The 15,305-nt window shown below is 45.6% G+C and overlaps 1 protein-coding gene across 2 annotated transcripts in view; it reads left to right on the top strand.

Annotated features, from left to right (window-relative positions):
- Positions 1 to 13,984, top strand: part of DCX (doublecortin) — a 79,697-nt gene extending 65,713 nt beyond the window's left edge. For both annotated transcript variants that reach the window (XM_066202333.1, XM_066202332.1), the window contains exon 7: positions 2,201 to 13,984. In XM_066202333.1, coding sequence (XP_066058430.1) covers positions 2,201 to 2,257 — 57 coding nt within the window. In that variant the 3' untranslated portion in view covers positions 2,258 to 13,984. The remainder of the gene's footprint in view (positions 1 to 2,200) is intronic.
- The last annotated feature ends 1,321 nt before the right edge of the window (positions 13,985 to 15,305 follow it).

Below are 15,305 nucleotides of genomic sequence, written 5' to 3'. Positions count from 1 at the left end.
GCCCCTCTGTGCTGAGTCCTGACTTTCATTTCCATGGGCCTTTGCAGTTCTGGAACGGGCACGCTGCTGCTTCCAGCAGTTTCCCCTTGATAGGGGCATTGGAGCTTGGACACAAATGGGGGTGTGAGAGGAGGTCAGGGGGTTTTCTCTTTAGCAAACAGAATAAACCTCTCAGCCCGACATTCGGAGCATTGACTCAAAAGTTTTTGAGGAGTAATTAAAAAACTCTGGTGGTGCTGAGGTTTTGCAGTCAGCAGCCATTGGAGCCCACCGTGGGCCAGACTGCAGGGGTTGGACTAATTCTGTTTAACAAAGGCACAGCTGAATCCAAATGAAAACTCTGTGTTCCTTGGGACCTCACTCTGTTCTCAGCTGCTCAGTCTAAGTTTGAGAAAAACACCCCAAATTTAACACAGTGTGTCCTGATTTATTATTAATTTATAGCTGAGAACAGAATCTGGCCCATGAGTTCATCAGTTCAGCAGAAGTAGTGCTGCAAACTGCCTCCTGTGCCTCAGCATCAGGGACACAAAATATCTTCCAAACTTTCCATCTCATTTAGAACTTTGGAGATGAGGATTTGTTTCTTGGTCAAGACAAGTAAAACTCACCTTTTTAATGTTTCATGTATGTTTTCAGCTGGCTGATTTATGACTTTCCAGTGCAGCCCTGAGACCATTTGTAATAGATGATGACTGCTGAGGGCAAAGCCAACCCAGCTATGATTCTCCACTAAGTTAAGCCAATCAGCAAACACAAATGCAGCATTTTAGGTTACCCAGAATATTCATGCATCATTGTCTTTCTCCCAGGAGCAATTTCCTGCTTATGATGAAATTGCTTTTCTTTTTTGCCCTTAAAGCTCAGTGATAAATGGTTCGGTTGAGTTCACCACAAAGTCCTATTTTACTTCTTCTTATATCAAGATTTCTGTGAATTTCCTTCCTGAATATTTGGGTTTTTTCTTCATTTTGCTCACAGTTATTACCTGTGTGTGGGTCAGAGTTCAAGAAAGGTCCCAGGAGAGTTTCAGCCCTTGAGCTGGTTCCTGTACCTTGTCCCACACAGAACTTTAAACAAGTGGAATAAAATGGTTATCCCATAAAAGCTTTACATTGAGCGTTTGGTCCAAATAATAAACTTGGGATTATTTTATTAACCTTTCCGACTGATTAGAAGTTACTTAAAATAAAGAATAAACCATGAAACTTGTGATTTTCCTGGAGATTTGTCCTGAGGGCAGCTGTCAAACCAAGGTAAGACTTCATTGTGGACTCAGGTTTTAAGAGATGTGTTTAAGGCAAGGGTTCTGCTCTTCAATGCGTGTGCTGGAATGGACACATTGACCCAGAACAATAAAAAAACCACTTTTCTTATCCCTGAATAGTCATCCGGAACAGAGATGCTCTTGCTCCTCTGTGCAAGGAGCCTGCCCTGGTTTTAGCCTGGAACTCCCTGGATCCTGGGGAGCCCAGCCCAGCCACTCTCTGAGCTGGCCTCAACTGAGCCACTCAGTTGCCTCCTTTGTGTGGCCAAGGGGGGTGTTGGAACCCTGGAGGCTGAAAATTCCAGCCTTTCTGAGCTGAGGGGTGCTGACCTTCAAGCAGGCACCACATTTGACCTGAGGCCGTGGGACAGGCTTCTGAAATTGAGTGACAGCACTGGGGTTGTGGGGTTGTGGGTTTGAATGGTTGTGTGTGATCTCACAGGGTGAAAAACTCAGATTTAAGATTTTGGTATATAGTAATGCATGAGAGTCAAGATGGAGGATTTAAGGTGTTGTCTGAGTCCTTCTTCTTCACCTTCTTTCTTCTTCACCTTCTTCCTTCTTCTTCATGGGTTTAGGTGGTTTTCTGTAGTTGGGTGGAAAAGGTCCGCATTGCAGGCCTTGGGTGGTCATTATTGGGTCAGAAATATAAATAATAGAGGTGTCACCTCGTTATTGGGAAATTAGCACTTAAATAACCTTGGAAAGAGTTAGAAGCACTCCATTTTACCTCATTTCTCTAACGTGCTAGTTAGAGCTCACAGCTCGTGAGTCTGTAAATAGATAAGAAACAATAAACATCCAAGTCCAAACTCAAAATCTACATTTCCCGTGTATTATTCATCCTGACCTTGGCAAGGAAAACAAGAAGCCAGAGCCATGACAAGTGGGAGCTGATGGTGAGGGTTAACATTTTCCCCTTTCCCCCTACAGGACTTGTACCTGCCTCTGTCTTTGGATGACTCGGATTCCCTCGGGGATTCCATGTAGAGCGAAGCGTCCGCGCCGCGTTTGGGATACAGCAAAGTACCTCTGCCAAAACAAGCAGATAGGTGACTGGTGCTTTCAAGTCAAAGGACACACGGTTAAATGTCATTTTTGTTCTGTGATTTCTCCTCTCTGTGCCACAAACCAACACCTGCCAGTCTATAGAGATAGAGGGATACCATTCTTCTGAGTTACAGGGACGTAAAATGGGCATTGTGGGAAATTTGGGGCCGACACGCCAGCGATTCTGTGCATTTCCCATTTTCTTCTATGATTTCTTCTTCTGCTGCAACCATGTGGTTTTTTCCTAGTGTTAGTCAAGTAGCTCCCCTGGGGGTGTGCAAGTGGACCCCTTGCTGAGCAGTTTGCAAGCTGGAGCAGAGCAGATGATGTTCTCCACCTGTGCAAACTGCCAGCCTGTGCCAGCTCACCTGCTCCTCACTCACAGCCCAAATTTTGGCACCTGCAGTCTAAAGAGTTTTATTGTGGAGGGCAGGAAGGGAGTTTCTAGTTTGATGCTTAACATGCCAGCAGAAACTTGGATGAGATTAGGCATGTTTGTGACAGATGCCAAGTAAGGTCAGTTCAATAATTCAAATTATTCAAATATTCTTTGGGATTATTTTTTTTAATAATTAAGCAAAAAACCCATAAATCAGCTGAGTTATCTGGAGCAGAACACCTTCCACATGCAATCCAAGGGTGCTGCTAGCTGGTAACAAATATTTATACCTCCCCTATGGTATCTCTCTATCTCTGTGTGTAACAGTAATGCCTTGTGAACAGCCAACACTGAAAACACTGTGAGAATTTGTTTTCAGGTTTGACACCCTATAGGTCACTTTTTATAGCAAAAAAATCAATACACTTTTTATAAAGGAAAATCTTGTATCTGTGTTTTGGGAGTAAGGATTCAAGCTCCTTCTTTTTTATAGACGCTGGTAATTTTCTTTTGTTTAAAAAACACGTTCAGGAAAAAAAAAAGTACAAAAAAATCCAACCACAACTGCAGAACAATAATAACAGCAACTCAGTTTAGAAATCTTGTCATCACTGCCAAAACAGACACGTGTAGGGGGGGAAAAATGGTCAATTCAAAATATTGAATGTTTTGATAGTTTTTGTAATGTTTAAACTGTGTATTTGGTTTTTTACACTTCAGTATTCCTAACTATGGCCAGATTCTCTACTTATGTAAGAAATTAAGTGTTCTGAAACCCGTATTTTAAAAAAACTCTTCTATCTGAGAAAAACAAACTCGCTGTATTTAGAGAAAGCTTTTGCTTTTATTAATCAGTAATGCCTCCTCCAGAATGCAAAGTTCATCTCCTCACGCAGGGCTGGCGGTTTTTACTGCGCTGAAGCTTTGTCCTAGGCCAGCTGCCATTGCCTCCCTCCCTCATCGAATAAGCTTTGATGAAACTGATTCTTGCAGAACTTTACCTAAATGAAACCTGTGCAATCGAGTCTTTATTTGTTGCTCTATTTGCCTTTTCTTTTTTCCTTTTTTTTCCAAACATAGACACCTACTCCCTGTTGCCTTGCAACCCCTTGTGATTAGGATGGATTTTATCCTTGTGATGTTTGATGCTCCATGAACGCTGGGTTGTTCCCAAAGCCACTCCACGTTTTGTTTGCTTGCATTGCTGGGATGAAACAATCTGTGCAGGCTGCATCTCCCGAGGCTCGTGTGGTCATACTTGTAATGCAACTTTTTTAAAAGAGATTTATCAGAGAGAGGGCAGGATTGGGAATTGTCAAGGGGTCAGAGTCGTCATGCACCGAATTTGCACCCAGTAGTCTTAGTGCATGATCATTTACACCCAGAGTTTTGCACAAGAAACCATTTGTTCTCACTGATAGCTTCATTTGATTGAGAAACTCTCTGACTGCACAACTGCTAAATGGTCATTTTAAATATTGTAAATAGAATCCTGGGGTTAGTTCACAGGCTAAGGGCTCGTGTTGAGGGTTTGTGGGGGGGGAAGGATGGTGCTGTGGACAAAGCTTGGGTGCAGTAGTCAGCACACCTCTCAGCCCTTGGCATTGCTGAATTTCTTGTCTGAATGGGAGCAGGTCTCTGAGTAACCCTGTGCCTCAATCTGTCTGTCTGTCCCTGCAGGGACAGCTCTGTTCTACCTCACTGGGGGTTGTGAGGCCAAATGTTGGTGAACATTTGTCAAGTGCTTTCAGATCCTCTAACAGAAGGTGCTGAAATATTCTGGGTGCAGATTCGGTTATGGGTGCTAATTTTTGGCTGTTTAATCCTGTGAGTGCTACTGCGGACACTGGTCATGAACAAAAAGGGCTTTTTTAAGCATAAGGATGTCAAAGGCCTTGGTTATGCTCATAACAATATTCATCAGAGCTTTTGTCTTAGGGAAAGCTTTAGTGGGACAGATAATTTGACATGCTGTTACCCTCTCCCCTGTTCTGTTGGTGGAAATCTCAGAGTCCCTCCCTGAGTCCCTCTGCCTTTCCAGGGACCCTGAGCAGCAGCCATGGACGGACTGGAGCTGCAGTCCAGGGTGCTGTCACACGGTGACAGAGGCCATTCCTGTCACAGTCAGGGTGAGCCTGTCCTGCCACCTTTCCTCAGACAAACCAGGAGACCAGCCATGCAGTCCCACCCAGGTTCTCTTGCTGCTCAGTGCGGGACTCTCACCACACATCCACCAGGAATCCCAAATCCCCACTGTCCTGGGCTGCTCTCTGCAGCCTGAGCTGCTGGAGGGAGGAAGGGGATCTGGGAGATGCTTTCACCCAGTGTCTGTGAGTGCAGTTTGTGTAAGAGAAGGCAGGATCTTGAGGGAGGAATGATCCTTTGTCTGGATGGCTGTTGAGAAGGGGCTCTTTTCCTTCCTGCCAAAAGCTCTGTTTGGTTATTTGGAGAAGCTTTTCCTGGTGGAGAATCCCTGAGCTCTTCCTCCTGAGCTGCACCCGGTGACACATCTAAAACCTGATCGTGCCAGCTCTCCTTTGGGCGTGCAGCTTTGTTTGCATGAGGATCATCCTGTGGTGGGGCTGAGCCCAGCAATTCCTTCAGGGAATTTGGGGGACCTTGAAAAGGCCTAAAAGAATTTAAAAAAAAAAAAAAAAATTGTTCAGTGGAAAAAATAGCCATTCAAACCAGCAGAAACCACAAAGAAAACAGGGTATGAGGTCAAACTCCCAAGTTTTAAGAAGCAATTTTCTAGGTAGAAATGCCTGGGCAGTAGAAGTCAGTGAGCATTTCAGCTGTAGCATAGAGTGAAGTCTGTATTAATGCCAATATTGCATGAGTTCTTGTACAGAAATGCATGTGGAATGTTACGCACATTCAGAACTAGGTATCTTTGGCTTTGTAGGATCCCTCGTCTAGATTTGAATACAAAGAGAAACAGTGCACAGGCATCAGACCTTAGTTATCGAAACAGAAGGACAGCCCTGATTCAGGAAAGAACTTAAAAGCTTAAATTTTAGCACGTGCTTTACTCCTGTTGACTTTTCACGAGATTAAGCTTGGGTTTGGTCAGAAAGCTTTCCTGAACTGCTGTGAATTAGTAATTACTTCCAATATACCAGAAGCAATTCCAGACCCTGTGAGATCCTGGAGCAGATGATAATAATTCCACTGTATACTCCAGAGTTCACCGTTCATATTAATTTTTTTTTAATATTTACAAGCACATAAAGCTCCACATGATATGAGGATTTGCCATATTAATTCTGCTATAAAATCTCAGTCTAATTTACCTCATGAGGCTGCCTTTAGTGCTTTCAGAGACTAATTGAATCACTGAGACTATATTGTTTTAAAACAATAAAGTATTTAAAAACAAATTGGAGGAACACTTTAAGTAGCAGGGTTTTGTTTCTTTGAAAGCAGCCTTCATTCAGTATAATTTAGCAAATTTGCATATAAAGATCCCTGTCTCAGACACAGTCATTAGGAAGGAATAGCACAGACAGAGGGGTTTAACATTTTTACACTCAGGTGATGGTCTTGACTGTAGAAAATGGGAGCAACGCAGCAAAACCTTCTGCCTTGGGATTTCTGTCACTTGTAAAGCATTTATAATCCTGAAGTTTCTGGTTTAAAGCCTCATCTGGTATAAGATTTGGAGCTAGTTCAGTTCCACCAGCTAAATATCTTGAAGTGATTTGGAAAGAGTTCGATAATGGGATTTTACTTTGTGGTGGGAGTTGAAAGCAGCTTTTCCTTACCACTGTCTGCATTTCCTATATCTGCACATTATTTATGGTCTTCTCAGGAGCTAGAAACACTAACTGTGTTATTTCCATAGATGATAGAAGAATCCTGCTTAGCAAATGACTTCCACATCTCCTTCATCCTCAGCTAACACGTGTGTAGGCATACAAAAAACCACACACTTGGTCGAGCTGCTATTTCTCTCTCATTTTCTTGTTCAGTACTTTTGAAGGGGGGAAAAAAGGAGATAGAACTAAAAGTTGTGGCAAACAGCAAAGCAATGTTACACCCAGCCATTTCCAAAGGGAAACGAGGGCATTAAAGTGTTAGTTCCTCCTTATCCATATGGATAACATTTTCTAGGATGCCTTGTCTTTGCTTTTTCACGCCTTTGAGGTCAGTGCTGCTCTTCCTGCTGCTTCCCAGCACACCCCGTGGGACTGCTCTGGGATTCCAGGCTGAGTCCCTACCCAGACACTGTTCCAGGGACAACCACCCCTGGAAGTGGCATCTTCTCTGCAGGGGCCCAGTGTGGATTTTCCAGTCTGAGCCTTCCCCAGACTGCTGAGAGCACCAGGGTGATTTTGTCACTGACCTCAGTGGTGCCCCACAGCCAAGCAAAGCCACCGAGAGTTCCCTTCCACTGCAGGAGAGGCAGAATAATTTTTAGAGAAAAGGATGAAAAATAGCCAAGTAAAGTAGATATAAAGCTAGTGTAGAAAGTGTCTCCTCAAGCTAAGACAATCCATAACCAGAGAAAAGCTCTGCAGAGGTGTGTTTGCCACACGCCAGGGGCTGATCACGAACACAATGGAACAAAACAGCTGCTTTTTCCTCGTGGTGACTTAGGCTCCAGGTTATTTTTCTGGTTGCTGATGGAAGCAGGCTGGGACAGTGTTTGGGACTGCTGAGGTTCTTTGTAGAAGCAAATGGACGGCACGAGATGAGGATCTCTTTTCTGTGTACCTAAAGAGTCAGGTCAGTCCATGCAACAGGACGAGCGCTTTCCACAAGACACCTGGAAGAGATCCAGCTGAAACCCCACCTTGGTGTGATGAGAGCAGGAAGGTGAAGACTTTTAAGTGCCTTCTAACATCCCTTGGGCTTCAGAAGCAGGACTCTGCATGTGCCCAGCAAGGCCTAGGGTGCAGTGGCCTTGAGGAGACAGGGCACACTTTAAGTCTCGAGGTATTTAACCCATCTCTTGAAAATTGCTGTCTCCAGAACCACAGATTCCTTCTGGCTGATGCCTCTGTCCCATCTGCATGAATGTGAGCCTCTCCACAGTATCTCAGGAAATGTTGAAGCCGAGTCTTGTGTCTCACAGGTGCTCCTCACTGTGGAGTGAACAGGGCTGGGTTCTGCTGCAGTGGTTGTTGATTCTGCCGGTCAGATGTTCTTCATCCTCCTCCTCCTCTGCTCCTGGCCCAAGAGCTGCTTTCTCCTGGTGCCTGCAGGTGAAAGGCTGGGAACAGCAATGTACAGACCCCTCTTTGTTCTGTTTTGTTTCCTCTGGAACAGTTCTAGCCAGTGATGATTGAAGGGCTGAGGCCAAGCTGACAAACCCACGTTTTAATAGGGAGAGGGGAGATTTCCAGGGAATGTAAGTAGGTGGGTGGAAAGGCTTTTTCCAGCAATGCCATTGCACAGGTACTCTCACAGGATCCCAGCTGCATGGCATGGTATGAGTACTACACCTGCAGGTGAAAATGTGGAGGTTTGGGGTCACAGCCCACTGTCTGTCCCTTGGGACACTGCTTAGAGAAGGTTAAACACATCAACACCTATTTTTGGCCAATGGATGAACTTCTGAGCAAATAAGAATCAAACCTAGTGGATTCAGCAGTAGGGTTTCAGAGCCATTGGGGTTTCAGAGCCATTGGGGTGTGGCACAACCCTGGACAGATCACTTCTTGTGCCATGGTGTCCCAGTGCACAGAGGGCTGGTCCCAATACCTCCCTCTGCCTGTAGAGTGCTTTGAGATAAGCTGATACAAAGAGCTTGATTTTGAAATGTATTCCCTGCTCAGCAAAGTCGGAACACCTTACAGAAGCAAACTGTTATCCCTGGCAAGTCTCTCACAGAACTCTGGCTCTCCCAAAACTCCACTGTAAAAATGCTTCAGTATTTCAGTCATGGTGAAAGACAGACAGCTCATTTTTAGTTCCCCATCAAAGCCATGGGGGAGCCAGCAACATCCCTGGGGGGAAGGAGATGCCCTCATGCAGCAGCCCTTTTCTCTCCTGCCTGAAGAGCCCCCACTGCCCCTCTTTTCGTTACACGTAAGTGCACATATCAGGACAAATCCTTTTAGTAGTCAAAATATGGGCTTTGTGTTTACAAACAGTGAGTAAGTCTAATTATTTCAGTGGCTTTCTGCAGGAAAACAGTGGGCCAGGTGTTGAAAACCTTGTTTAGAAATTGTTCATGGCCAGGTGGCTACATGGGAGAGAGCTGCCTTGCAGTGTCCTTGCACTTGAAGTCAGCTCTTGTGACTCTTGCTCTTTATCTCCATCAGCTCAGGACTCTCGAGCCGGTTTGGAGGTTCCCTAGGTCTGACAGTTTATCACTCAAACTGAGGAAAAAGGAGGATGCCCAAACAGAATTAATAAGTCTTGGCAGTAATTAATCTGTCAGCTGAAGGAAAGAAAGCTGGCATCATCAGGGAAAGATGCCATGATGGAAAACACAGGAAATGAAGGGAAAAGCCTGTTTCTCAGAGGAATGGTGGGGGGTGTTTGCTGGGAGGTAGGTACTGAGTCATGAAATGAGCTGGAGCTTCAGAGAAAATCCAACAGCAGGGAGAGCACGAGTCACAGCACTGGACACGTCAGTGCCACTGGTGTGTGGGAACAGCGAAAGACAAAAGCCAAGAAATTCTGGGGACAAACAAAGAAGGAGGCTGGGGCTAACTGAGGATCTGTGGCTTGGTTTGGACAGAAGAGCAGCAGCAGCTCCTGGCTGTTTGTTGGGAGGCACTGTCAGGTACTTAGGCCAGAGGTAATAATGTCTGTCCACAGCAGTCTGTCCCTCTCCCCTGGGCAGATATGAAGCCAAACCTGGCTGCAGGCAGAACTTGGTGTGAAGCTTCTCCCCTGCTGCTCTTTAACTCTCCTGCCAGCATGTGCCATCCCTCAGAGGGAGAAGGAACGTGCAGCCCTGTGCTGAAGGACAGCACCAAGCCGTGGGTTGGGTTTGTTTCCAGCCCTCCCTGTGCCAGATCAGAAACAGCAATCACTGATCAGCACGCCCTGGCCTGGGCAGGACAGACCTGGCACTCTGGGGGATGGAAGAGAATAACGAGGGCAACACCTCAGAGCTTCCCATCCCTTCCCACTGAGCTCAGCAAACTCTGAGAGGTGGCAGCCAGGGTGAAAAGCCAGGACAGACTCCTTGGGAGGTTTCCTGGGTTTGCTGAGTGGGCACAGAGGTGATGCTGATCTTGCCCAGGAACTGCCCAGCCCCTGTGTGAGAGCTGCTGCAGCCACCACGGCAATGGGAAGCCTGTGCTGAACAAGGGCACCCGTGTTTAACACTGGTTTTCTCATGAGATCTTTTTCCTAAATTCAGTTGAGTTATGGTGCTTGTGAATTTAATCCTAAACCACAAAAGAACTGACTTATCCAAACACTTTTTTGCTGTATAGTCTTTTTTTTTTTTTTTTTTTTTTTTTTTTGCATGGAGATTGCATCTCTTTTTATTTCCATAAATTCTCAGACACTCAATATAAATCAAATGAAACCCAATACACCTAATTTTCTGCTGCTTTAACCAGGCAGAAGCTCCTCTGTAATTAATTTATGAATCTATTTGGTCCAAGGTTGGTCTCCTATTTCAAAGATTGATTACTGTTGATGATTCTTGTGTGGTTGATTACTTGAGTGCAGATTCAGTTTCCTGGGTGACAGCTGCAGCCTTGGCAGAGAAAAACCTCACTGACCCCAGTTACAAAGTGATCTCTTGTATGGACCTCGAATAGCAAGTTATAGATGGGAGATATTTTGTATAGTTTAATTACAGTCAATGATAAAGCTGAAATAGTTTGTTGAAATACCTTAAAAGTTTTAGAATTGAAAATTAAACAAGGAACCTCAGCAAATCAGGGCCCCCCCCATATTTTTTGCTTCTCAAGAGTGTTGGCTTTATCTCACTTTACTCTCACTCTGTCTTACCAATAGACATGCCCTGAGCCCAGCAGGCTTATGGAACTAGAAGTAGTATTTCTATTTCTACCAAGATTTTTCTACTCTAGTCTCAGCTAGTACCAGGCAGAACAGAGATTTATGGTTGGCTTGGTTTTTAGAGAAAAGCATTGCCAGATGTCTCTGAAATAAAAAGGAAGGTTCAGTTCATTTTAGGTGGCTCATCCAAACTCAAGGCTGCTTTTGAATTTTATCCAAGCTGGTTCTTTCATCTCTCTTTGCAAGAGTTATATATAGGAAATGGAGTTAAATTGGAGTCACATTTGCACAGCGGGGTTGTTGCAGAGCCCTGGGACTCACCTGCATGTGCAGTGAGGATGGAACACGGAGGTGGCACCTGCTCAGGGAGAGCCAGAACCAAACCCTGGCTCTGAATCCCTGAGTTCTGGGAAACCACACACATGGTCAGACTTGGGAAATACCTGTAAGGGACCAATTGGATCCCAACCTTGGGTCCAGGCCCAGTTCTCAACATGACAAACTTCATTTTCAGAGAATCCCTAAGAAACATTTTGTGGGGTTTATTTTTGTTATTGTTTGGGTTTCGGGGTTTTGTTGGAGGAGTATTTTGGGGCTTTTTTTTTTTAAATTACAGAATGGCTGCTTTTCTCCATCTGCTTCCAAACATTGCAGAGCAGGTATGGATGGACTTGTAATTCACTTTCCTTAGCAGGTGGCAGGTGAAATCCTGTGATATTCTGTTTCCCTCTCATGCTGACCATACAGTCACAGGTGGGTTGCAGAACACACAGCTTTTTTTTTTTCTTTCTCTCCCTCTCTGTAAGACAGAGGAGCTTTTTCCAGATTTAGTGTGATGCCTAATGATGCATCTGCCTAAAAAGAAGAATGTCTAGGGAATTAATTGCACTGCTAATTGGTGTTTTTAGATATGGTGAAGCAGGAGTATTGAATGTAAGAACAAGGAAGCCTGTGAGTTGTAATTACATGCTGAATTCTGACACGTGAAATTGTTGTTAGTTTGCTTCTTATTTAAATGATGGGTGATCCAAGCAGCTTTAGCACCGTGGCAGTCCTAGCACAGCTGTGATCAGCCATTAGAAGACACCCAGGGTCTTTTGGAAAGAGGAAACCTGTCTAGCCAAATCTCTTCTATTCTCTGAAATGACACATTCCCTTCCATAATTCTCCGGATTTTGTGACACTGTCTAGTCTGGAAGCACAGGAAAGGAGGATCAGCCTGCTGGCTTTGCTGTCACTGGCCTTTGTCTGCTTTCTCAGTTACAAATCCTGTCCCAAGCCGAGGTGAGCAGCTCCCATCCCCTCAGCCTGAGCTCCTCACGCTGCTCTTGTGCGGAGAGCAGGAGCTGCCTTTGCTCAGGACCCTGCGGCTCCCAGAGCTGCCGAGCCACCACCCCGTGGTGCTGAGGGAGGGAGATGTGCAGCTGACCTGGAACCTGATCATGGATCACTGTCTTTAGGTCATTCATCGAGTTCGTATGATTTCCTCATTAATGACAAAGCTGCAATATAATATAACTGAGAGGCCCCGATGTATTTTCTCTTGTCGTTCACAGGGTGGGGGTTGGAGGGGCAGCTGGGTTTAAAGTTTAGCTGGTATACTTTAAACTCTGTGTACATAACCTTGGAGGACACGGGGGTGGGGAAGGGGTCCGTGGTTATTTTGGTGGGATTGCTAAACTTCAGGATGTTTTTTTGTTTAAAGAATAAGGTATTTAATTAATGACACTGTACAAAGAGCTGTTAATTTAAATGGTGCTTTCGTTCTCCTACCCCAGACCTGTCTAACCCTTCTTTTTGGCAAGCCTGCAGCAATGCTGATCATGTTGACTTTCGTACCTTGGGGGAGTGTGTGGAAGGGGAGGGGAAATGCTTTTCTCTTCGGACAAATAACGTTGCCCATAGTTAACTTCCTGCTTGGATACATACCTTGAATTCCCTTTATGCTGAATTTTTACGTGAAGGTCTCTTCAAAAGGACAGAACAAGCAGAGGTTATTCCAAAAGATCTCAACTGTATCATCTTGTAATATATTGCAGCTTTATGCCAATGATTCCTTGCTTACCTGTACACAGTCCATGCATGTTTTTGAACTAATTTTGCATTCTCCACTTGTGGTGAGTTATTTAGCATTTTAACCACCTTTTGTGCCATTCAACTTGTACAGAAAACATTTTTATTGACGTTTTAAAGGGAGGGGGAAGAAAATAAAAAGACCCCTTCTGCTCTCTAGTTGTAGGTAGAACTCAGTTACTTAGCAAACAGATGTAGATGAGTGGTTGTAGTGTTAGAAATGTTGGCTTGCTCGTGAACAAGCTCTTGAGAGTAAATGCATGGTCCTGTACCTCTCTTTTCTTAATTAGCTCTTCCTTTCCTCCTGGAAAGATTCTCTCTCTCTCCCTCTCTCTTACTCTGTCTTTGTCTCTCTCTCTCTCTCTCTCTCTCGTGGTTGTAAAGTACAGATTTGGGCATAAATAAAATGATGAACGACCAGGTCTGAAAAGCAGTTCTCAACAGGTTCTCTCGGGGAACGTATTTCTCGCAGTGCCTTGCCCTTGGCACGTTGATCAGACCCAACTTCCAGGACACAGCAGGTGGAGATCAGTGCCCCGCCACCTCTGCTGGAGCTGGGGGGCGAGCCCAGCCTTTGGAAGTTTGGCTCTGGTGGAGGGTGAGGTGCTGCTGGGCCACTGCAGCTGAGGCACTCCTGGCAGTGGTGGTTGTCTCTGGGACTCGTCCCACGGCCCCTGACTTGCGGAGTTTGCACACACTTTTGGTTTTCCTGGATACACAGCGAGGGGGTGGGCATGGGACATGGCAATTATGTTGTTGGGTGGGGGGGGTGTCTGTGGGCAACTCCTTCTCCACACTCCCGAGCTCTGAGTTGAGTACAAGGGGCTTCTTGTTTATTAGCTGTGGTTCTGTTGGCAGCGGAGGGCAGAAAAAGTCTTGGAAAAGAGGGGGTCACTCACAAAGACGTGTTTTATAAGAAATGGACTTAAAGAAACCCCCAAAAGCCGTGCCACAAAATCACAAAGTGTACCTAGATCCACACCTCTATTCCCTATGGCTCTTGTCCCTTAACAGAATTTCCTTTTGTCAGAAGATTTGACTAGGAAAAGATTTCCATTTTTGTGAGGTGTTGTGAACTGTTTTTACTACTTGTAATAACCATCCCGGGTCTGAGTATTCTTGTAATGCAATGCCATGCAGCAGAGAACCTGTCCACTTTATAGCTTTGCTCTCAATATTTGTTACTCATTGTTTTCTCATCTAAATGTACATTTGCAAGATGTGTGTAATGTCATTTTCAAAAAATAAAATTTGGTTTCAATATTTAGGCCGATAAAAACCTTTCTGAGGCTTTTATTTGTCGAGTGTGTGTTCACTGTGACTAGTGAATTATAGAACACTTGTTCATTTTGGTATCTCAGCTTTCCCAAATCTGCCCCACTTGTATAAATGTGGAAAAAAAAAGAGGCTGGGGAGGGAATTTGATGCCACTGAATTAATTAAAATACCAATCTGCCTGACCAAAGCAGCCCAACCTGTGCAGGACCCATCCTTTTGCCTAAAGGGATGAGCTCCTGTGTGTCCCATCCTGGGAGAAAAGGGGAAAATAAGGGCAGCTTTCCCTGTGTGAGCCCTGCAGATCAAACTGCGGATTCAAAGCAGCAGATGTGGCCCCCATCCGAACTCTGCCCCGGCATCGGCGCTGGGCAAGGCCTGTGCAGTCCCACGTGAGTTTGGGGAAGTTTGGTGAGATGGGAGAGCTGCACTGTGTTTGTCCTGCCTTCCCACACAGGCCTGAAAAAGCTCCGAGCTGTCCTTTCCCAGCCTCTCTGTCAGAACTACAGTGAGGGCAAAAGCTTTCTTCCCTGTGAGCCCTGAGAAATGATAATAAGGCTGAGGCTGCCAACCTAAGTGCTGGCCCCCACGTGTGCCTGGGCAGGCCAGAGCAGCACAGACAGTGCAGGGAGAGGCCACAGGGAAAAAAAACGCCCTTCCCATCATGAAACCAGGAGAAAACCACTCTCAGGGCAGCCTTTTCACTCGTGGCTAAGCAGTGTCTGTGCTCAGATTTTCAAGCTTCTCATACCCTGCCAGTGAGGAGATTCGGGGGCACAAGGAGCTGGGAGGGGTCACAGTCAGGACAGCTGACCCCAAGTGACCCAAGGATATTCCAGACCATCTGGAGTCCTGCTTATCAAACAAACTCAGGGGAAAGCCATCCGTGGGCTGGACAACTGCGCTATGCATCACTTGCTTTGTACATTGTAATACTCTTCTATTATTATCATCATCATCGTTAGTTTCTTCCTTTCTGACTTAATCTCAGCCCACGGTTCTCTCATTTTCACCCTTCCGACTGTCTCCCCATCCCCTGGGAAGGCAGTGAGGGAAGGCTGTGGGGTTGGGGTTAAAGCAGCTCCCCCGAGATCACCCCCCAGTGTGACAGGGGCTGAGCTGGGCAGCACTGGCAGGGTCCTGGAGGCAGCACAGCTCCCTGCTGTGGCCTCGGCGCCTTTGGGGACAGCACAGGGTCCCTGTGAGTGCCACAGCCCGTGGATGAGAACACCAGAGGAAGCAGAAACACCTCCCAGAGGCACTGGGGTCTGCTCCGGCCTTCAGGGTCAGTGGAACAGGAGAACTCAGTTGCTCCTCTTGGAGACAGGA

This window comes from Chamaea fasciata, unplaced genomic scaffold (genome assembly GCF_029207755.1).
Source record: "Chamaea fasciata isolate MVZ Bird 193981 ecotype frontalis unplaced genomic scaffold, bChaFas1.0.hap1 SCAF_22, whole genome shotgun sequence".
NCBI lineage: Eukaryota > Metazoa > Chordata > Aves > Passeriformes > Sylviidae > Chamaea > Chamaea fasciata.
Note: the sequence above shows the minus strand (reverse complement) of the source record. Positions and strands in the feature narration are given on the sequence as shown.